The sequence below is a fragment of the Dryobates pubescens genome, chromosome 20 (genome assembly GCF_014839835.1).
Source record: "Dryobates pubescens isolate bDryPub1 chromosome 20, bDryPub1.pri, whole genome shotgun sequence".
NCBI classification, from domain to species: Eukaryota; Metazoa; Chordata; class Aves; order Piciformes; family Picidae; genus Dryobates; species Dryobates pubescens.
The window spans coordinates 14733851-14757518 of record NC_071631.1 but is presented as its reverse complement, the minus strand read 5'-3'; the positions used below and the strand labels follow the sequence as shown (position 1 = coordinate 14757518).

General features: G+C 48.3%; 3 protein-coding genes across 4 annotated transcripts in view; all 3 read right to left on the bottom strand.

Moving 5' to 3' along the window:
- Window positions 1–428: 428 nt before the first annotated feature.
- On the bottom strand, window positions 429–6942 carry RAC3 (Rac family small GTPase 3). Of its 2 annotated transcripts, none has more exons than XM_054170791.1 (6): window positions 6853–6942; window positions 2334–2405; window positions 1953–2070; window positions 1286–1348; window positions 665–824; window positions 429–559 (listed from the first exon to the last, which is right to left on the bottom strand). In XM_054170791.1, exons 1-6 carry the CDS (start codon window positions 6897–6899, stop codon window positions 429–431), a joined length of 591 nt encoding a protein of 196 aa, XP_054026766.1. In that variant the 5' UTR covers window positions 6900–6942. The 2 variants fall into 2 exon arrangements, with proteins under 2 accessions (XP_054026766.1, XP_054026767.1); XM_054170792.1 differs by lacking the exon at window positions 6853–6942 and adding an exon at window positions 4734–4840.
- LRRC45 (leucine rich repeat containing 45) lies at window positions 6896–17119 on the bottom strand. The gene is made up of 17 exons (XM_054170785.1): window positions 16760–17119; window positions 16004–16065; window positions 15126–15196; window positions 14637–14815; window positions 13805–13933; window positions 13140–13252; window positions 12552–12610; window positions 12369–12446; window positions 11317–11452; window positions 10957–11034; window positions 10681–10792; window positions 10437–10507; window positions 9474–9566; window positions 8787–8879; window positions 7663–7836; window positions 7419–7566; window positions 6896–7092 (listed from the first exon to the last, which is right to left on the bottom strand). The coding sequence occupies exons 1-17, from the start codon at window positions 17094–17096 to the stop codon at window positions 6896–6898; spliced, it is 2130 nt and encodes a 709-aa protein (XP_054026760.1). The 5' UTR covers window positions 17097–17119.
- Window positions 17120–17916: 797 nt separating this feature from the next.
- ASPSCR1 (ASPSCR1 tether for SLC2A4, UBX domain containing) overlaps window positions 17917–23668 on the bottom strand; it is a 45314-nt gene continuing 39562 nt past the window's right edge. Inside the window, exons 14-16 of the mRNA XM_054170795.1 lie at window positions 23004–23073; window positions 22483–22670; window positions 17917–21491 (exon numbers count right to left, since the gene is read on the bottom strand). Coding sequence (XP_054026770.1) covers window positions 21478–21491; window positions 22483–22670; window positions 23004–23073 — 272 coding nt within the window. The 3' untranslated portion in view covers window positions 17917–21477. The remainder of the gene's footprint in view (window positions 21492–22482; window positions 22671–23003; window positions 23074–23668) is intronic.

The window sequence follows — 23668 nt, the reverse complement described above, 5'->3', positions numbered from 1 at the left end:
GATCCCACCACTCTCCTAGCTGCTCTTGTCACTCAGCACCATTCACACAAGCTCCCTCCCCAATCCCACAAGGATCTTCACCACCTGTTTCACCTGCAGGGTGAAACCAGGTGTTTCCAGGACAGGATGGATGTCTCAGCCCTTTCAGCTTGGGGTTTTGGAGAGCCAAAACAGCCTGTTACCCCAAGGAGCTACCTTGCCTTCCCCACTGTACCTCCCCTGGGGGCTTGTAAAGCCCCCAGCTAGTCTCCTGCCCCCACTGCCCCTTCACATCAACACTGACGTTAAATCAAAGAGACATTTAAAAAACACTGACTTCGTACATGATGAAGGGCCCTACACATCCCAGCCCCCTCCAGAAACACCCAGCTAATATGCAATCTGTCAGAGGATGACAACATGCTGAGCCAGCACCAAGGCCACAGCCCTCAGAACACGGTACACTTTTTGCCAGGTTTCTTCACGGGTGGTGGGCAGAGCACAGCCCGGATGGCTTCATCAAACACCGTCTTCAGGCCCCGTTGCGTCAGGGCAGAGCACTCGAGGTACTTTACCGACCCTAGGGGAAAGAGAGCTCCAGCTCAACCACCCCAGCTCTACCAAGGACATGCTGTCCCTCACCCACTCTGAAATCAAAAGCTCAGTGCCAGCACACGAGACTCACCAATCTCCCGAGCCATGGCCAGACCTTGGGGGTAGGTGATGGGGGCCAGTTTCTTGTCACGTAACCTTTCAATGGTGTCCTTATCATCCCTCAAGTCCAGCTTGGTGCCCACCAGGATGATAGGTGTATTTGGGCAATGGTGTCGGACCTCAGGGTACCACTGAAACAAAGAAGCAGTAGATAGAACCACAAGGATGTATTTACTATTAGGAGCTAGGCTTTCACTAGCATCTGACATGCTAACACCACCTGAGCAGGATACTTGTGCCTACAGTTCTGGATATTCTCTGCAGAAGGAGATTGGTGTAGGTGTATTAATGAAGGCTCTGAGACATGAATCATTACAGAGTGCCAGCCAACTCTGCACACAGTGCTTCCTTTAACTGCATTTTAGCTTCTAGGACATCCCTTATCTCATGCAGATTCAAAACCACAAAATTTTGCCAACTAAGTCATGAATAAAAAGTAGGCTCCTCTTAAAACCTGCAGACTAATAACCTTCCTTATCAAAATATGACTGCTACAAATTTTGGGCTTGTAGGTGTGGTGCTGGGTGGGAAGGAGACTTTACTTCATTGGTTCTTCCCTTCCACTGTTTCACCCAGAAGGAGAATACTTTACCTTGGCTCTGACATTCTCAAAGGAGGCTGGACTCACAAGGGAGAAGCAGATCAGGAAAACATCCTGTGCAAAAACAAGAGGGTCAGCAGAGTAGAAACAGCCAGAGACAATGGAGGGTGGAGAGGGGGCCTTATACAGGACAGCCTCATCCCACAAGCAAGGACTGGCTAATTCAGAGAGGGCAAGAATAGACTTTGAATGCATAACTTCATCTTTTACTATACAGGGCTCTGCATGTTAAGAGCCTATGGCCATAAATGTGCTATGGGCAAAAGCCCACAGTGCCGTGAGCTTCTCCCTTGGTTGAGGGCCATGCAGGAGTTGCTACAGCCAGGAAAACACTAACAGTGCAGCCTAACAGTGAGCTGTGCCACCAAGAGAGAATGGGAGTATGGAATATAGCTTGGCCGCAGAGCAGCCCCACACTGTTCCATTCACTTGAGCTTCCCTGTGGCACACGTAACTGTTCAACACCATTACACAGCAGGGGCTAGGACAGGACAAGCTCAGGAGAAGTTCAGCTGTGATACTTCTTAAACAACAAGGATTATGGTAACAGCTGCAGCAACATAAGACTTTCCTTAGAAGAAAGAAGCCTGGCTGTCTTTGGGAGTCTCCCTGTCCCCAAGAGGGAGCAGTTACAGGCCAGTCCAAGTCCAGCACTCACCGTCTGTGGATAGGAAAGAGGCCGCAGTCGGTCATAATCCTCTTGTCCTGCTGTATCCCAGAGGCCTAGGTTCACTGGCTTTCCATCTACCATGACATTGGCAGAATAGTTATCAAACCTGCCAAGAAAGAGCCTCCATTAGTGACAACCTTTTTGTGACCGATGCATCTCTTTATACAAAATCCAAGTGGGGCAATGCATCAGGAGAGGAGACTGCAGTGCAGTCTGCCCACCTCACATAGACACATCATCAGCATCACCCCCAGGTGTGAAGTTCATAGTCTGATTTGGGACAGCCTTCTCCTCATCCACAAAACCAACTTGTGCAGACACATGTGCATACAGAACAAAAAGCAGCTGAGGGCTAGGGCCATTACTTACACAGTGGGGATGTACTCTCCAGGAAAGGCATTCGTGGTGTAACTGATCAGCAAGCAGGTCTTCCCTACAGCTCTGCAGAGAGGAAGAGTGACAAGCATAAAGAAAGGTACAACAGGAAGAACTGTGAAACTCATCCTTCTTCCCACCAAAACAAATAATAAAAAAGCTATCATATGCAAAAATAAACCAAATAAACCTGTAGCAGGCTGGAATTCTTTAGCTGCCAAAGACCAGGCCTGAACTCACAATGTTTGCCCTTCCTGACTGCTCTCCCCTGCTCCTTTTCCCCATTCATTCAACAAACCACCAGGCAAAATATAGTTGTTCTAGGAACCAAAAAATGGAAAAATCAGATTCTATGCTGGGCTCAACACATCCATAATAATCTAGCAAAATGGGCAAACAGTGAGGTAAAAATTGTGCAACAACACAGAATTATCCAAGCTCCTCAGATACAGGAATTCAATGCTACTAAATACAAAGGCGAAAAACCCCAAGTATCCACAAACTAACACTTTCAAAGTGACCACTGTCACTCGGAAAGAAACTTTGGCATTAGTGTAGATCACTGAAAATATCAGCTCAGAGCTTTGCTGAAGGCAGGTGGGATTGGTCAACCCAGTGGAGCTGGGCCTGGCTGGAAGCAGCGTAAGGGTATGAAATTCAGTTAGCCCTGCAGTGGGAGGGGAAAGCTTAGATGTAAGAACAGAGGAGTACTAGCACTATAAACAACCTGCTCATCACTGTGACAGTTGTAAATTGCAAGAGACTTCCCAGAGTCAGTGTGGGAAGACTTCCCAAGACTTCCCCTTAAGTGCCAGTGACAGGGAAAGCTGTTAGATGCCCTAGCAAAGATGAATAGGTGTCCTTCACCCAGTTCTGTAACTGCAGAAAGGAAAGACTTCAGGAGTAAGCAAAAAATCCCAGAGGACCCCACAGTCCTGTACCAGGATGACACAAAGCACAGTGAGAACCACAACAGCTATCTGCCCACCTTTTTCCCTGTATCAGCTCCCCTCTCTTGGGAGAAGAGGGAAATTGTGTAAGGAACCACTACCCTGACTGGCTCAACTCTTCTGAACCATGCATGACCTCACTCCCTTCAAAGAGGAAAGTCATGTAATTCACAAACCCCATGCTGATCTATGATTAAAGTGTTTGGGTATCTGAATTCATTTAGTCGCTGGACTGTCACTTTGGTCTTAAAGCAAAACACAGGACTGAAAACTTGCAGCTGAAGTCCATTTCCAACATGCCATGCTCCCAGCTGTTGCACTCTCCTCCAGAGTAAGGCTGTGCTGTTTTGGTGGGTGACCCTTTCTCCTGCTGCTTTCTTTAGCCCCCACAGATTGGCACCTGGAAGGCCTTGCTCAAAACGTCGATTTGAGGGGGCGGCACACATGGGAAACGGGAAAGACCAGTCCCTGCCTAAGACCAGTTCACAGTATCTCAGCTCTGTACTTGCTGTGGTGATCAGGAAAGCAAAGAGGAATTATGAGGAAAAATATGCAGGACAAGCTAGGAAAAGTTATGAACCATCATAAATCTCTGCATGCCTGCATCTTGCGTACAGATGTGTTCTCAAAAGGCAGCATATAGGGAAAGCCTAAAGAAAAAAGCAAGAAGGATGACAAGAGGCACATGGTGAAATCAGAAACAGTGATGTATTTCAGCTTAAAACACAAACAATAAGAGATATGAGAGAAGCCTAGAAACACCAAGATTTTGGAGGGGGACTGCACTTGCACGAGGAAGAACAGCAATACAGAGGCACCTAACAAAATGAGACAGACATGACACCCCAAGAGGAGCAGCTGTTTGTTTTCCAGGCAAAACATTACCAGATGTGGAACCACACGGTGTTAAGAGACAAGACCTAAGTTTATGGACTATCGAGGGAGCGGGACCCTCTGGGCAGGACGGAGCCAGCCGCCGTTAGCTCGACTACTGGATCTCCCGCCAGGCGACGGCGGTAGCGGCCGCTCGGCGTCAGCTGGCCGCCCCGACCCCATGCCGGTGGGTGGGCGCGGAGCAGGGCAGGGCCCGCGGCCCGGGCTCTCGGGCTCTTCACCCGCTGGCCGCAGCCTGAAGCGTCTCTCTCCGGCGGCACGGCGGCCCCACCGGTGAGGAATCACTGCCGGCCAGGCCACCGCGACCAGGCGGGCCCAGCCCCGCTGAGGGTCCGCCCCGGCTTCACGATGCTCCAGGCCGGACCGAGCCGGGCCGAGCCGCGCCTCCCGTCGCCGGAGCCGGCTCTCCCGGGCCGCGGGGCGGGGCCGCGCCGCGCCGGGTCCTCCCTCCCTTCCATCCCTCGGCGCAGCCGGGTCCGGACCCGCTTTGTGCCGGGCTGCGGAGAGCCGAGGCGCGGCCGGGCTGGCCCCGCGACCGCCGCGCACTCACCCGTCGCCCACCACCACACACTTGATCGCCTGCATCTGCCCGCGATGGCGGCGCCGCCGCGACTCCGCCGCAGTGACAGCCCGCGCGGCGGGGCGGGGCCGAGGCGAGCCGAGCCGAACGCGACCGAGTCTAGCCGAGCGCAGCCGAGCCCTACGGCGGGGGCGGGGCGTGCCCGCAAGGGCCCCGCCCCCGCTCGACTCCCGCAGCCCGCCGCCGCCGCTCCCCCGGGGCTGCCGCAGGCCCGGCCGGAGCCCTCTGCAAAGGGTGGTGGAAGAGAAAGGCGGAGCCGTCCCACCCCACACCGCTGCAGGATCCCGCCCCGCTCTGCCTTCCCTTTCTCTCAGTACTTGGCCAGCTCCCGCTGCCCCCGCGCTGCCCGAGCAGACCGCCCCTGCACGGCACGTTATTTGCACGCTGTCCTCTGAAACGACACGATGGCTGTTGCTCGGAGACTTGCAGACGCCGGTTCTCACACCCATGGCCACCTGCTTATGGATGAAGCTTTAAAACGCGGGTGGATTGTAACTGCAGATTTCACCATCATCTGCCTGGAGCTGCTGAGGAACAAAGATGCAGCAGCAAAAACCCTGCATTAAGATGGCTTTTGGATTCCTCCATCTCTCCAAGTGTATCACCACAAACTGAGATAACTCAGGCAGAGGTAGTCTCAAAACAGTAGGCTTTGTTTTCCCCTACCTGCTGGTCTACAGCGATACCCAGCACCCACAGATACCTAGCTACCAACACAGAGTATCTCCTCTTCCTTGTGCCTGGGGCATAGGTTCCTGGCTTCTTTGCTTTTACCTTAGTTCAGAATCAAAAGCTGTAGACATGCTTAAGCTTATCCACCTCTAACAGCCTCTTAGGACAGACCAGCAAGACCTTCATGAAGCTAACACAGCAGCAGGCCCCTCCCTCCACATCAGCCAAATGTCCAGCTTGTCACTGTCCCATGTTACAGCAAAATGTAAAAGGTCTTTATTAAAAAAGCAGAGCAAAACTCAATATGAAAAATCATGAACACAAAACAATCAGTTCACACAACATTCCTTTCTCCTGTTGCCTCTTAAAATATGTACTGCAAGTCCACTTCTCCCACCACAGACTCACTGGAAAAACAAACAGGAGGCTCTCCACTTTCTCCAGTTCAGACCCTCACGTCCCTTTCTCCATGCCATATGAGGGCTTATGTTGCCAGGAAAAGGAAGCACCCTCTCCCTCTTTGTGCTCTGAGAAGCAGCATGCCAGGGCCAAGTCAGAAGCATTGCTCCTCATTAGGGTAAGGCTCAGAAAACAGCACTCAGCTCCAGGATCCTAAGAAGCCAGCAGGACACTTTTGCCATTTGTGAAATGAAATCCTGCTGCATTTTGGCCACAAGAAATCCAGCTAAGAGCTGCAGTTCACAGTGAGAAAGTACAGATGCTGACCCCCCTGTCTCACCTCACCCTTCCCACACCAGTTGGTGGTGTGAGGCTTGAAGCATGGCCAAAGCCCATCTGTTCTCTGAGGATATGGGTGGTCACTGCACAGCAGTGGCCTCTGCATAGCCATTTCTATACCTAATGAAGGCATATCTACTGCCATCACTACAGCCATGGCCATGGAGGGGCAGGGCAAAAGAGCCAACGTGAGCTTGCAACCACTTATTCCATCTGTAGGTACTGGTTGCAAAGCACAGAGGGATCAGAACTGATGTTTCCAGTGGCTTTAGGACTCCAAGAACAAGGAAAATGGCTCCCATCTAGAGGGAACTGTAACACTGCTGCCCACTGTTTATCAAGTTTCACTGTGAAAAGCCCTGGCACCCCAATAAATGGTTCAGCATTCCCTGCCCAGGGGGCATACAGCCTCCTGTAACAACAGGCTGTGCTGACAGACTGGTGCTGTACAAAAGAACACAGAAACTAGTTCAAGTGTGTATCAGTGCAGGGGAAGGGCTCCACATCATGAACTCAGACCCATGAGCCTCTATCCCATTGGTGGATGGTTGCTTCCTTCTCTCCTTTATGTGCTCAGGAACAAGAGCAAAAGCAACACTCTGTTTGCAAGCCTTTGTGTCACCCCACTCTGACAATACTATCCCACTTAGAAAGAAGGGGCTGTACCTGAGTTGCTCACCCTTTTCCTGACAGCAGGTATCTGGATTCTTTAAGCCACATTCTCATTTCCTAGAACTGTGGGTTCCCAGGGGGGAGCCCTGCACATATGTCATGATGGCATTCTGCAAGAAACTTGCTCGCTGGGCCTCTTCTTCCCTCATCCTGGAGATGTCAGCCTCTCTCATTCTCAGCTTCTCCAGCAGCATGGATATTTCACCTTCCTTGTCCAGCAGTGCCTCACGGTGATTACTTGATAGTGCTGTGAAAGAAGAGCATCATTAGTACAGAAAATTAGAGCATCTCTAGAATAAGGGGGAATAATATGCTATAGGCACAGCCAAAGGCAATGGAAGCAGGATGATCAACAAGCACACAAGAGAAGCTGCATGAAACAACAGGAGAAGTTTTACACAGACAAGATGTTACATTTCACTGTGCAGGGAATCCAAACATACTGCTTGCTGTGCAACTTTTGGGCAGTTAGCTCAGTCTTGGTCCCTATAAAATAAGGACAAGAGTTCCTACAAATACATCTGGATGGGTAGTTCAGTGCTACCATTTGAGAGCCAAGAAAGGATCCCTCACCTTTCATCTGTCTCTCCAAGGCTGCAATCTTCTCTCTCAGCCCATCCTGTGCTGTGCGTTCAGCCTGCAGGTGTCCAATCTGCTCCTGTAACTCCACTTTCACTTTATTCACCTCTGCCACTTTCTCCTCCTCCTTACTGTTCAGGTCCTAACACACACAGAGACAAATCCATGAATAACCAAACAACTTTAGCAATCTGTTCTGCCCTGGTGGTGACCATCTCTCAACTTCAGTTCCAATTACCTGCTGAAGTTCTTCTAACCGCCTTCTGAGTCCATCAGCTTGCAGGCTCAACTGATTGGCTTTGGCTTGGGCCTCAGCAACCATTTGTTTTTGCTTAAGGCAACAGTTCTGAGCTTCATCCCGTGCCTCAGTCATCATCCGCAGCTTCTCTTCTAGGTGTTCCAATCGTTGCTGCTGTGAGACACAAAGGGAAATGAGAATCCATCAGCCCTGTTCCATTCCTGGAAAGGGATTCTCCCCTTTTCATTCCTGACAAGGTGAACCCTTGGTTGAATCAGCTGGCACTGAAGAACAAACACAGGACTCAGCCATAACAGACACACTCCCTGCATTCAGAAGTGAATCTAAGCTGCTTTCTACTGCCAGGGGAAACACTGTGGCAGAGATGCTACAACACCCAGCTCCCTCATTAAGAAACAGAGGCAAGTCCTTGTACTGGGTGTTGAGGTGGTAGGAGCACCAATGCCACTGCCAGTATTTACAACTAATGCTCTCTCCTCACCTCCTCCATATCCTGAATGGCTCTGAAACACCAATGTGTGCAACTAAACAACTGTTGTGTCCCACCACAGACACAAGTGGCAGCTTCTCTACGTTTGTAACTCAGTAAAGCATTTTGGTTTGTGATATTACAGATGAGTAAACATTCTAACAGCTTTAGTGTTTTTTCTTCATCCCTTGTTCTGGGTGTTGACTTCACCATTTTCACAAAGTTCAATCCTACAGTGACCTTTCTTATCCAGCAGCAGTAGCTACCTATGGAACCTCCTCTGAGTTCAGAGAAGGAGGATCAGCCCATAAAAATGCTGTTAAACAGACTGACTTCTGGCTGTTAGCTTCAAAAGTTAGCAACTTAAATGAAATCTTCTATGACACTACCCACATCAATTCTGTTACTACTGGAAAGCACAGAGCAGGTGAAGACAGTGGTTACATTCTAGAGACAATTCCAAGCAGACTTTTCAGGCCTCCTTCCTCAGAAATCACACTATCTGCAGGCCAGTGAAACCCAGAGTGAAGAGTTACTCAGCAGTTCCCTGAGAACTGAAACAAAAACATAGGCTAGGTAGTCAAATCCACTCCTGCCCACAGAGGCAGGGCTCACAGACAGGTCTTGTCCTTACCTCCTCCAGCCGTGCCTGATTCCGGACTTTTATGAACTCCTCCTCTGCCTGGCCTCGCTCAGCAAGTGCAGCTGCTTTGACTTGGCTCAGCTCCTGCCACAGAAACATGGAAGACCATTCCAGAGAGAGAAGCTGCATCACACAAGGCTGACCAGAAAATACTAGCAGCTTCCAGTTACAGGCTGTGACACAGGTGACTTTCTCACTCATGGGTAGAGAAAACCAACCCAGACTACACACCTTTTCTCACCCCAAGATTACCATCTAAATTCAATAAGAATTTCAGTTATAGGAGAGGCAAGTAATGGGTGAAGCTTTCTGAAGACAGGAATAGGAGAGGGTAACACTGGATCTACCTGAAGGAATAGTTAAGACGTCTGCAACACTACTTGGGACCACATGGGAAATCTGTGACACCAGCTCCTGGTTAGAGTCTAAGCATGTTGAATGGAATCTTTATTTTTTTTCAATCAGAATCTACAAGTTTCCTCTTGGAAGCTTCTCTTTCCTTAGTCCAAAGCAGTAAAAATAATTTTACCTGGCATACTGCTGTTTTCTGTGTCTCCCCACAGTACATGGTGATTTTTACATAGGTCAGCAACATAAGATTCCACAAAACTCCCCTGGGAGCCTTCTCCTGACACCGCTACCTGAGCATTCCAGCATGCCTGGAGCATCCATTCTCACCTCCTCCAGAGCTATCCTGATGGCCTCCAGCCTCTGAATCCTGTCCTGCATGGAACGTTCACTGGTCTCAATGTGCTGTGTCATATGATCCACCTGCAAAGCAGTAAAAATCATTTAAACAAGTGACAGAAAACCACTTTTCTCTCCAGGCAAAGCAGCATGGCCATTCGGCGTAAGAAAGAGCATCCTCTCATCGACCCACCTAACAGCAAAAGAAAACCTCCTACCTCCCTCAGAGCTCCACTAAGAAAATCTACCCTCTAGAAACTGGGAGCTCTAGAGATCCTTTCCATGCCAAGATGAAAGATACAGAGTTCAAGCTCTCATCTTGAGGCGACATGAAACACCAGAGATTCATTTTCTAGTTGTAAGAGGGCTAAAATTGGGCTAAAATCTTCCTGGCCTATGTCTTTTCTTACAAGATTTCAACATCTTCTGAGAAATCTATTGGTATGGTTTTATTTTTGAGAGATTTCACTCCTCAGCAAACTTTCCAAAGAGATCTGATCACAGCCTCTCATCCTGTCCACACTCAGACAGAATCCCCCTGAAACATAACAGGAAAGGGGCTAGCAAGATGATCCCTGTTAAAGGATTGGTTATATACAGTATATGTGTCTCAGTTTCCTCCATTAATGCATATTCAGTGAGCATGACAAGACTGCTCATTCATAAATCCCTTTAGGCACAGCAAGACTGACACAAGGGCCAGCCTCCAAGTCTCTTTTGTACAATCACACACACACTCTGGCCTCTCCTCTCGCAAGCCACAAAACCTTACCAGCTGGCAGAATGTCTTGTGATCTCTTCTGCTGGGCTTTGCTCACAGAAATAGCCTTTTATTCCCACACTATGTCTGAGTCCACTCATTTTTAAATTTAAGAACAGCTGACAGCCCACACTGACCTTCAGTGGCACTTGTGTGTCAGGACCCAAGAGATGCTGCAGAAATTGCACTCTTACCTCTTTTACCCGAAGGGATTCCATGTCTTCCAGGCTTTGTTTAAATCTTTTCTTCTCCATTTCCAGGCGTTCTGTAGATTAAAAGCAGGCAGATCACAATGATGGTATTCCTGCTACCCAGGCTATAGCCACCCTCTATCATAAACTCTTCCATCCTTTCTCCTTGGCTGCCTTGCACCACTGACTCACGGACAGCGATCCCAACTCACAGGTGCCTATGACCAGTTTCTGCTCCTCCACTCACCCTCAGCCTGCACAGCCCTCAGCTTCAGCTCTGCTGTTGTGTTGGTCAAGTCTTGTTTCACCTGGAATAGCTGATCTTGCTGAACTTTGCATTTCTTCTCCAACTCATCCACCTACAAGGAAATTACCACCAGAATGGATTTTCTTTTCCTATCAGCAGAGAAAGTTGGCTGTTTAGAACAATCAGCAGCAAACAAGGATCAAAGCAGAGGACACATATAAAGGGCAAAAGTGAATAATATTCAAGTCCCACTCAGCCTTAGCCTTGCTTTCCTACCTGGTTTCTTAGAAGCAGATTTTTCTCACTGGCAGCAGACAAGTCACGCAAAAGCTTCTCTTCCCGATCAGCACCTTCCTGCAAACAGAATCAACATTAAGAACCTCCACTCACCTTAGTTCTCACTCTGCCAGCCTACTCCAAGCAACACTACAACCAACCATCTAACCTACTCCATAAACACCATGGCTCCTCCTCACACCTGCCACTCACCTACCTAATTTACTCAAGAATTTTCATCATGTTGGCTATAGTTAACCCACTAAACCCCATGCTTTTCTATCCCACCACGCATCCCCCAAACCTACACAAACCAAGGATGACCTGCTCTCAAACCTAAGCAGGATTTATCCAGCTCACCTGCTTTTGCTGCTGGAGCTCCTTTGAGTGGCGCTCAGCCATGCTGGCTTGTTCCTGTTTTACAACATTCATCTGCTCTTTCAAATTGTGTGCCTTCTGCTCAGACAGAGCCAGGGCAGCTTCAGTCATCTGCAGCCTATTAAGAGAAACACTTTTCAGATTCCTGAGAGACAATTTCAGACATTTCCAGTGAGCTCTCTAAACCACATGGTACAAGATGTTAACACGTATTTGTCAGTGAAGGAAATTTAACTACCTAAATGAGGTCTTTTTTGTCCCTGGGACAAGGACACCACATGTCTCTGAACCCAACAACCTCTCCAGTGAGTGACCTGGGACTTCTCAGAGCCTGGTGTTCTGCTGTCCTACCACACTCCTCTTCCAAGTGCTGTTTTCCTTTCCTGGACCCCTTTCTCACAAAGCTGGCTATGTAATACTACTGCAAGCTTGTTTACAAGTACAGATAGCATTTTAAATACAGATAGAATAAGCTATTTGCTCACTCTGTACATGAGAGATGTGTCTACACTGAGGTAGGGCACAACAAAAGTACCTTTGCCCGACAGAATTGGATGAGCCTGTTACACTGTCACATGTATATGGCTCTGCACAATCTAATGCTGCTTTTGGGCAGCTCCATCTCATTGTTCCTTGGCAGGCAATGTTCCTGGTCACTTTCTTTCATGTCTGCCATGGTGCTCAGAGAATACTGTCCACTGCCATGGGAAGCAGGTACAGCCTCTCACCATGTTATGAACTGTGCAAGGGACATGCCCCCATCCCATCCCCAGGATCCTTTTTCCCTCTTTTCACCCTCTGTAATTCACTTGCTCTTACACCAAGGCACTGTAATTTTACTTAAAAGCAGGGTAAATATCTGCCATGGCAAACCCAAAGGCCTGACCTGACCATAATTTCTGGATATTACTGCAGAACTAAGCAAAACAGTAAACCACCCACCCTACAAGATTATCCCCCTTCTTAACAGCTCTGCTCAGCACTGCCTATACAGCACAGAGCAGTGGGAAGAGTAAGGTTTTCCTCCTCCATACTTGGCTTTCAGTGAATTCATAATGGAGTGCTGCTCATTCAATGCTTCCTGAAGCTGGCTGACTCGTGCTGCAGATATCCTGTATTTGGTGGGAGGAAAAGAAAGAGAAGTAGTTTCTGTCAGGAAATGGAGAGGGCCCAATTCTGATACTGAAGAGCATAAAGCACTCAGAAACTCAACTCACCTGCCACTCCTGGCTATTTCTTCTTTCTGCTTGTCTATTGTGTCCATCAAATCCAAGAACTGTGAACAAGGTGAACATCAGTAAGGAAAAGAACTGCATCAGCCTGAGGCATTTACCTTTCTCATATTTCTCTTCCTAGTGCAAGCTAAAGACAGGTCAAGCCACTCTGTTGAAAACAAGCAAACTGGAGGCTTGATGGCTCATTAGCACATCTGACTGAGGTCATCAGCTGCAGGGACTCTGCACCACTCGATGTCAGAAGGAAAGGACTCATATTCCCAGGTTTTCACCATCTGGGAAATACGAAACCAATGGCAAAAGAACAAAAAGCACAAATATGGGTGAAGAAATCACCAAAACTCCTCCAGAATGAATATGTTCAGCAGGGCATATGTCCATACCCACACCATTTGATTCCAGGGCAGCCAAGCGCAGAGAAAGGACTCAATTTACTAAATCGTGCTCTATGATGTGTGCCTGCCCACAGGGATACACCTGCAACTTCAGGTGCACAACAATCTTGACACTAAGCCTTTCATGAGGATTCCAGCTGCCCCATTTGAACTGCCAACACATAAGATGGCTAACCTGCTTGGTTTTCTCATCCTTCAGACTCAAAACCTCCTTGGTCAGTATGTATGTGCGGTTCTGGGTGTCACTCAGGATAGTCTGACGGTCTTGGTTGTGATCCATGGCTTGTTCTGATGCAGAGAGAGCAGGAGAACATGTTTCTAAAGCATCAAAACAGGAAGCATTGCTAGAAGACAGCACTCAGGATGACACCTAGCCATGGGAAGCACCAGGCCAGCAGCCCTTCTCAGGCTGGCCCATGTACAAAGACCACTCTCATCTTACAAGGTGGAGCAAAATTGAAGACGGAGCAATCAACACCCCAGCCACAGGGAGCAATTCAACTCTGCTATGGATAGGACAATGACAAAGGAGATATTGCATTAGCCATATCCAAGCTTGGGAACTCAAAGGGAAACTAGAGCCCCAAATTCTCCCACATTTACATGGCACAGTTATCTCTAATCCAAATTATTATTTTCCTCTTGCTGGTAAAAGTGACACTTCCAACCTGACCAGCCCTCAAAAAGACAAGAGGAAGCACTGCATGACACTGTGTAAATGCTGCTGAGAAAGGAAGGAGCAGAGAGATAGCTCTCTGCTAGACCAGCAAGGGCCCTGTACCCCTCCAGTGATGAAATGGAAAAGGCGTTACTGATTCTTGTGCAGCAAGTAACACTTACCCACAGCTTTCAGGATGTCACTAGGAACATTGTTTCCAGCCAGCTCCAGCTTCTTCAGGGTCTTGTTGCTGTGCAGGCAGTTTAGCAAAGCTCGGCCACCCAGAAGCCCAATGTTATTCCAACGCAAATCTATACAGAAAGCAAATTTTCACCCAGTAGTCACACATCTGCTGGAAAACACAGGGCTCAAGAGAAACCATGCTACTTATGCATGGCTAACTAGTCCCTGATGGTCTCAGCACAAGGACAGGTGAACACCTTCCAAGGTAAATGAGAGGAAGAGAAAACAACAGACAAAGTAGGAAAACCAAGGATGACTCTTAAGCATAGCAAAGTGCAGGGAGCCATTGCAGTTTAAAAGGTACACAAGTTTGTCCCTCACATTTTCATCTCACAAGCCTTCCTTTCACAACCACAATCTGTGGATGAGAAAACTGGCACAAAGAACCACATTTTTCTGAAGGCAATTCTGGGAAACTTCCTTACTAAGGACAAAGCAGTGTAAAGCCAGTCTCAGAGTCTGGTATGAGGCATGCCAACAGCACTCACAAATGGGAATGAACCCGTTCCCTCCTCCCCTAAGAACTGTCCTGCTCCAAGCATACAATCTTCATCTGCAAATTTGGTTCCAGAGACTCCAATTACAGTTCCCACTCTCCAAAGGCTAAGGGGCTGTGACCTCTACTCCCTGAACAAAGTCTGCAAAGCACTCCAGACTGAGAGGAATTGGGAATGACACTAACCAGTTGGCAGAGATCAGGGCAGGCTGCAAGGAACCTGAAGATACAGGTGCATATGCATACATATACATAGGTGGGCAAAAAACTCTTACCTAGCTCCTGAAGGCTGGCATTCTGCTTCAATGCCATGGCCAGCTCTCCAGCCCCTTGGTGGTTGATCTGGTTGTTGCGTAGATCTAGCCGCTGGAGAATGTTGTTTGCTCCCAGACCTTGGCAGAAAAAGGAGAAACCCTCCTCCCACACACCAAGGTTGTTCCATTCCAAGATCAGGCTGGGGAAAAAAAATCAGACAAGATTGGAGTTCATACAGTAAATGCACAATTACAAATGATGCCTGGACCATGGTACCCATTCAAACACCCAGATCTGCCAACAGACTCAGAGACCAGGATGCTGCTAGGGCCCTGCATCATGCAAAAGGGCACCTCCAGTTCTCACTCCTTCATCTGTCCCATCCCTCACAAGAAACTGCACCACCTGACATACCTTCTACCCCAACAAGCTACACCCTCAGCCTTTTTCTATTGTTGCACTTCATCTGGCAGGAGCAACAGAAAGAGAGACAGATTCAACTTTTTTACCTCCTGATGGATTTGTTCTGCTTAAGAAGTTTTCCCAAAGCCTCAGCTCCCACAGTTCGCAGGTTGTTTCCCTGAAACAAAAGTTCCAGGTGATGAGTAGGCTATGCCCTGTCCCATTCTAGCCATCCCATCAGCACCACCAGGAGCACCCCACCCGTAATGCCAACATCAGCCTGTCAAACATAGTCTAAGCAACATTTGTTTCACAGTATTAGTCAGCTTTCCAGAAAATTAAAGTCCCTGGGAGGAAGGGTTGTGCCAGGCTTATGAGGCATCATGATTGAGAGCTCACAAAAATCATAGGATGGCACAGAATCAGCATGGTCCACAATAGGACAGAAAATGCTGATTCTAGGTATGCAGAACCATTTCAACACACTTAATTGAAAAGGCCTCAGCTGAGAAAGGTGTGATGCGGCTTAGGACTGTAAATTCAAGGGACCAGCTATGTGTGTGCCAGAGGGATGGACAGAAAGTCACTCTTACAGTAGAGTGATCATCACGTATGGAAAACAATGCTTAGTTTTCCAGGCCTCTGAAAGTCAAACAGCTAGTAATTCACTATTTAATACAGAAACCCAAAGAATAGCTTACACATGCTTCATCTGACCAAGCAGCAACTGACAACAGATACACAGCAATAACTTTCCAATAGAGTAATGCAATAAGAATAGACAAAAATCAGCTGCATAGTAACTTTGGATGCGACATGGTGTTAAGCAGGAAAGGACTGAGTTGCTTGAAGGTAAGAATCTCACAGCAGTGCACATCTTGTAGAGCGATCCTGCAGTGGGACCATTTATTTCTCAGTCTGACTAAACTTGTACTCCTATTTTGCTCCTCATCTCTTTGTTTTCATTTTATTCAGCCAGACTCACCTTCAGATCCAAAGATTTGACTGTGGTGTTGGAGCAAAGACCATGCAACAGAAGTTTTACACCTAAGTAGAGGGGACAAAAACACAAAAACAAACCACAGTGTTTGTTTCCTAGGTGTAACCCTCTGCCTGAGGTGGAGGAGAAAGCGTCCTTACCAACAGCCAGCCTAGGAGAGGTGGCTGTGGTAAAACATGTGACCTAGTAAACGGCCACTGCTGCTGGAAAGCTCCATCTGAACTTTCAGGACAGGAGATTTTAAAATATATTCTCAGGGAAAGAGGTGCCTGGGTAGAGAACTACGTGTCACGCTGTGTGCCTTCCTTCTGCAGCTATGAAAATAGCCCATGTCCATGCAGGGCACACGGAGGCTTCCTTAAATCCTGCTCATGCAGAAGGGACCGAGTAGAGGCTCACACTGCCTCCTAGGGAATCCCCATTCAGTGCTTGCTAGATTTAACGACTTAGTGACTAGATCTATCAGATCATCATCCGAATTCTCCCCTATCAGCAACCACCACCGTCTACTCAACGCCAACAGCATTACACACGTTCCCTCGAAAACAGCCAAGGGGTTTCTAACGGCATTCACACTGCACTGCCTCCTCCTCACTCAGACACCGACCTGGCAGCTTCACCTGCCTGAAACAGCAGTTACTGCCTGCCCAGCCCTCCTGCTGCCGGCTCCGGACCCACCGCGACACCTTCACCGCGGACAGGCCGCCTCCGCCCGCCAACGGTCACGGTCCCCGCTCCCACCTTCCTCGCTCAAGCCGCAGTCACCGAGCACCACCTCGGTGAAGGGCGCGGCGCCAGGCAGCAGCCGGCCGAGCGCTCCGCACGTCTCCAGCGAGAGGCTCTGAGCAGTCAGGTCCAGGCGGCCGCGGCCCGGCGCCGTTCCGCGCTCCCGCAGCACCCGCAGTACAGCCTCCTGCGGCGCCGCGCACAGCCGCGCGTAGGCCTGCCGGAACTCCTCCATGGCTGCCGCCGCGGTACCGGCACCGGCCGAGCGCGGCGCTGACGCCAACGCAACGGCAGAGGCGGCCACGCCCCCGCCCGGCCCGCGCTTCCGGGAGGCGGGGACCGGCGGCGCCATGGAGGAGCGGGAAGAGGGTTTCAAAAAGGTGCGGCGGGAGCGGGCGGCGGGGCTGGGTTGTGAGCCGCTCTGCCGCGCCCCGCTCACGCGTTCTCCTCCCCGCGCAGGAGACCGTGGACCGACTGCTCCGCCTCCACTTCCGGGACAGCAGGACCCGAGGTACCGGGGCGGCAGAGGCGGCGGGCGGGCCCGGGCAGAGTGCGGCGGCCTCCCGTTTCCCCTGAATGCTTTGTCGTTGCAGTTAACGGCGACGCGCAGCTGCTGATGGCGGAGATGCTGAAGGTCTTCGTCCGAGGTGAGGGCGCAGCACCTCCTCCCGGTGCCGGGATCGGGGTCTGCCTGAGCTGCCAGAGCGGCTCGTTACGGGGTCGAGAGGATGCCCCCACCCCTACCTCATCCACCTCCGAGCCTTCGGCTCGTCCCCTCCAGCCGTGATTCCGCTCCCTGTGGGTCGGTGAAAAGCCTTCTCAAGGGAGCAGAGCCCGTGAGACTGCGTCTTCCTCCCGGGAAACCGGCCCCCGACACCTCGTCGGGCCCCCACGTACCGTCTCCAAAGCCCCTCTGACAGTCCTTTCCCTCTGCACGGCAGAAGCAGCGGCACGAGCAACGCGGCAGGCACAGGCCGAGGACCTGGCGAAGGTGGACATCGAGCATCTGGAGAAAGTGCTGCCGCAGCTGGTACGTGGCTGCGGGAGCTGAGCTGCACTGAGGGGAGGATGTGGGCTGAGACAGCTTAATCCTCTTCCTCCTGGGAGATGTTTGGGGACCCAGCAGATGTGCTGACTGACTTCTGCTCTCTCCTTACAGCTTCTGGACTTCTAGAGGCCTCATGAGGCACATGTGGCCTACCAGCACAAGATCCTGACCCGCCAGCAAACATCTGGCTCATCTTCAGTCTAGCTCAAGGAAGAGCAGTCTCAAATTTTTTTCCCTCTGCCATTTTGCTTCTGCTTCCTCTCTTTTACCAAGCGTAGCTAAGACCTAGGCAGCTCTGCTGTCAGAGGCTGTTTTGAAGCGTCTGGCTTCAACGTTTGCTGTGGTCGGCTAGGTCTGTGACTGGTGTCCATCCTGCTCCTTTAGCAGTAAACCCTACTTCACAGTACAGGAAGGTGCTGTTGCTGCCTCAGCTAATGTGAGAAACAGGTGCTGCTTCACAGAGATGCTCGGAAAGATTTAATGGCTGGAAACATCATCCTAACTTCAGGTTTTCATCACCTCAGCAGGCAGCTGTGGCAGAAACTTCAGGTCCAGTTCCAAGCCTCTCTAATGAATAGGTTGTTAACAGGAGCTCGGTCACAGGCTCTTGCCAAAAGCAGGTAACTGATCTTTATTTTATAAATAAACAGAGACTGTGCCTCACTACCTTCCAGTATTTCTCCAGGGCTGTGACATCAAAGAGTGCTTGGAACCTTTTAACCATTTGATATTCTCCTCAGAAGCTGCTTTGCCTGTGCTATAAATTTGTTCTCACAAAGAAACATCAATAAATTAAACCCAAGTTTCCCCTCCCTTGTGTAGGCTCTTTGCTGCAATTAATCATTGAAAGTCAAGTTGCTTCAAAGACTTGCAAAGTTTTCCCCCCTCACCCACCCTCTTCTCTACATCTTTGTAGGACGAAAGGAAAAAGGACAGAATAACAAACAGCATGTGTGAAAATCCCACATCATGGGACAGCCTGGCCCCTCAGCCAGGGGGGAGGACAGGGGGAAGCTGTGAAATAAGAAACCTTACACATGTAGGCAGGACCCACACAACTGAACCGGCTTTGTTGGGAAATACACAAGCAGCTGCAGAGGAGGCAGCTGACAGCAGCATGGTTCAGGGCTGCTCACTCTGGGGCCGGCTCTGTTCTTTATGCTCGGTAACAGCAAGTGGGTTTTCCCCCACTGACAGCTGGAGCAGGCAGAGGCTCAGTAGGTCACTGTACTCTTTAGCCAAGAGCTATCAAGGTCATCAAGCAGGCCACCAGCCACTTGGAAACTTCACCTAAAACCACAATTCAGTAGACATTCTTCCTGATGACAGTACCAGCTGAAGCAGTGCCCCATCCCTCTGCACTGCAGCCTCTTTGCCAAGGTAATTGTTTGTGCAGCTGTACAATGAAACCAATGAAGGGACTGACCTAGTTCAGCTTTCAGCCCCCAAACTCTATGACAAAAAAAGGCAATAGCAAAAAAAATTTTAAAAAGGCAAATACTACTACTTTTGAATGCCCCCAAAGCCAGGGATCAGTTGAGCTACTCTAGCAGAAGTGATACTCAAATCAGCTCATCAGGCAGGAATCCTTGCAGCAACTACCTTAGTGAAGATCTTGTAGTTTTAAATACCAGGGCTTCTTGTCCCTCTTAAAAAACTCACTGCTACTTCCTTGCCTTTTCCAGACTTCAAATCCTCATCTCTCCTTCCATTCTGATTCCTACTGACATACAGGTCTCTCAAAGCCTCTGCCTTAAAAAGGCTCAAGTTCCCTTCTCTGACCATTCAGCAGCTTTCTTGACTGAAGAGAATCACTGAGGTGAATGTTAGTAGAGCAGTATTTTAATAACAGCAGTGGCTAAACTGAATTACTTGCATAGGAAGAGGGGACTAAAAATTCTGCTCCAGCTGTTGAGGGTACCAATTTTTCATTCTCCTTAAAGAAAAGTTTTGGGTTTGATGCTCAGCTGAGTCAAGGGACAGGTATGGGCAGCACTGGCTGAAGTAATGCACATGGGTAGCAATATGAAGTCTCCTAATCCTCAGCCTGCTAAGTGCCAGAAGGGCTCTCTTTGCACCATGAGGACCCAGGGCAGCAGCTGCACACAGTGCTCCTGCATTGCCCACTGCCAGCGGCCGCACACATGCCCTGTTTATGTTTGGGTGACATATAAGAAATCAATCAACATTTTTGCTACAGCATTCTGCTCCCTTCACTCTGACTCTTTTTTTCTCTTCCACCTTTCTTTCATGCTTCTCCCTCCCTCTGACTTTCTTCAAAGCATCTGGGAGCATTTGGAAGTAATTAGACCTGAAGGGAAATGTTGGCCAGGCTGGGAGACAATGACAAGTGCCAGGAACCCTGGGTGCCCTTTCTAGCCACTTTGAAGTTCATTCAGATGGTACAAAGCTCCGTTTTGCTTTGTTGGGGGAAAAAAAAAACGGGAGGAAGGGAATGAGGCATGACAGGCCCATTGAAAAGGGAGCAGGTTCCTGTGAACTGACAGAGAAACTGAGTACTGGGTGAAGAAACATACTATCAAAGAGACCGACCGAAAGGCCTCCTATGGCCACTCTGCTTTATTACCTCTACAAATTGTGCAGATGCACACACAGTTCAGGGAACAATTGTCTACACAGGGAAAATGGAAAACATGTTGTTACCGTAGCATGGAAGCCCAGCTGTCCAGTATGAATCGCTGATCCATGGAGAAGACTTCAAATAAAATACAGCACCATGGATACTGTGGCACTATAGAGTTCATCTGCAGCATAGGCACAGTTCTAACCAACAACAGTCATCCCTGTACAACATCTGCAGGAGGCAAAGATCTGGGCAAGTCCTCCCCTCTGTACGTTAACCGCAGAACAGCTACTCCGCTGTGGACAATGCTGGGACCACAGAAGTCCACGGATCAAGAGTCACGTGAAGAGGCCCCTTTACTAGATTCCCCCCCAGTGTATTACTGATGTTAATTATATGTAGTGAAAATAAAACAAAGCTTGGGGCAAAACCAGCCTCCACATGCTTTCCATTAAGAGATACCTGTGTTCTTTGTTGACAAGGTTCTGGCAACTGAAAACAATACAACTGCAGCAAACCAGAAGGTTCACAGGAAAAGCCCATTTGAACTGGTTTCAATGACTTGGTTTAAGTGCTTCCTCTTCATTCACTTTCCAGCTATCTAAAGCCTGGAATTATGAGCAACACTAACCCCAGCCAACAAGAAGCAGAGAGAAGTCTTGTTCTAGGCAGCACTTAGCTATAGGTAAAACTGGATTGGATTGTATTTTGCTGCTAGAATTCAGGCAGCTAGACTCAAAGTTAACTCTGAAAGTAGAACTGTGAAGGTTTTAATTGAAAAGTATGGATAAAAACAAAATCCTCCACAAAAAGTATATAGGAATTATTTCCCCTTTAATTCTCTATTCATATTATTTGCATGCGAGAAACCTTAAATTTAACCTCTAACATTGCTTCTGTAGTCACAAAGACCACCAGCAGGCCTTCCACTCCTCCAAAAGGTGCAACTGGCACCTCAAATAGCAATTTTCTATTTTTATAAGTAGTTTTCATCCAAATTAAATCTCTCCAGGACCACCAACAGTTTCTTACATATTCTGAGTAAGCTCATCAGCAAAGAGGCTCAGCTGACTGCTCCCTGATCCAGCAGCCCACAGTGTTTCATCTCTTCCCACCTACAAAATAAACATAAGAGCACTGAAACACTTAACCATGTAAATTGTACTGTATTGTTTCTCAGAAACATGATGTGGTTGCTGAGGATTCTACACTCAGAGCAGCATGTTGGGTAGCATGTAAGAGCTCTCCTCAAGAAGATGGAATGGTGAATACATCATAACTTTTCAAGTGGAGAACTTCATCCTACATGTTATTAACATGCATGTTAGAGCATCTTATTGACCTTTCATACCAACTGTTAATGGGCAACCTGTACAGGTAGGTGAGATGTTATTTCATACTTTATCCACATAATCTTTACTTGGGGACGTTCTATGTTGAATGCTTCAAGCATACTGAAAATGGGAAGCTAACATACTGCTACCCACATGATCTGCATCAGTATCCCAGTACCAGTCTAAAACTCACCAGCCACAGCAGGGCAACACATCAACTAATTATCTGCAGCTTTCCAGCAATCATTTCATACCTTATGCTGCCCTTGCTGGAGCTGATGGCCCCATGGGATCTTGCAGAATGAAATGCTAGAATTATCACTCAGCAAGTTAACATTTGGCATTATTAGACAGGGAATTCCAGAAAATTCTTCTTTTTACTGCTTTTAAGGGAGCTGATTGAAAATATTAAAATCAGATTATACTAGCAAAGGGAAAATAATGTAAGACATTTAACAGGTGACATGGGAGCCTTTGATACGTTGAGTATCACACCAGCACAGTTAAGAAGTGTCCACAACATAAAAATGTTGCAAGCATATGAATTAGGCACGACTCAAAGCCCAGAGCCTGCATTCAGATACTTTTCCAGCAAATGCTCAGGTTTAAGTAACAAACTGATTTGTGTTTGACAAGCACTGAACTAAACGTCCTGCAAGCCCTATGCTGACATCTTCAAGGGTACTGCCAACATACAACATGTTTAGCACAGAGGAGCTTGCCATTCTGAGGAGTTCATAGTAAGAAGACAACTCCTCTGATTTCATGATACCTGGAAGCTTCAGCCATTTGGGGACTTTCCCAGGGACCCTTCTCAACACCTGTGGAGCTTCACACACGCTCGCTGGCTCTGGTTGCTCGTCAGTCTTTTGGTCACTTTCCACTTGTGGTTCAGATAGGGGTGAAACTGTTGATTCTAAAGATGATGAAGTAGAAGGAACTGATGGTTTGGACAAACATCTAAGGAAGAAAAAAACCCAAGCAGAATTAAGCTTTGTTTTTTCATAACAACCCCTTGTGCAACCCCCACCTTTGAACTTTTAAAGTCAGACTAAAAAGGTTCTTCTTTTTCATGATAAAAGTGCTAGAATTTATTTGAAATCCTACTACTGAAATCCTACCATGCAAAGAAGGACTCACAAAGCTATGAAGTGAAATATGGCAGTATGACAGTTTCAGGAGAAAATGAAGTCCTAGTATATTCAGAACACTTTTCTTTGTAGTAAGATTGGCTTATTTCATGCTTCCCATCCCTGAAATACCAATTTGCCACTCCATTCAGTCCCCACGTACCTGGCTACCAGTAAATCAGCTGCAGAAGGGGAAACTGCAGAGCTCAGCAGGTCTGATTTCAGGTAAGAATCTGTTTAAAAATGAAACCCAAAGACTTGTTTAGTAACACAGAGAGATCAATCACCACAGAATCACAGAGTCTTCAGCTCAGCAAATACCTGCTGGGTACTACAGTATATCTCCATTGTCTGCCCCCAGCTGACACAGGACACCTGAACTGTGACAATTTTACATCTCAAGGTGCCCTTTTTCATCATTCAACCCTTAAGATCTTGACATTTTCCTTCAGTGCTTGCTGCACCTCAAGAACTTTTTTAATCTCTGGGAGAAAAAAGAGATTCTAAGCATAAAACAGAGGTGACAAAGAATCGAAGATTAAGATCTGTTCTCCCATATCCATCATAGGTCGGGAAAAGTGTTTCGTACTCATTTGTCTAATTAACATTTTGGACAACAGACTCTCCTTCCAGGGTCATTCTATCATTCTTGTCCCCATAGGAGACAATGCCTTCTCCACAGCCTAACAAATCTCATAGGAAAGGTACTGTGTTTACATTTGTGCTCCAGCTAACTGACCAAGCTAGCTCTGAAGAGCTTGCGCCATTCAGAATGGGAACATCCACCAGCCTTCTCAAGGACTGCATTACCTTTTGTGGGAAGAGCTT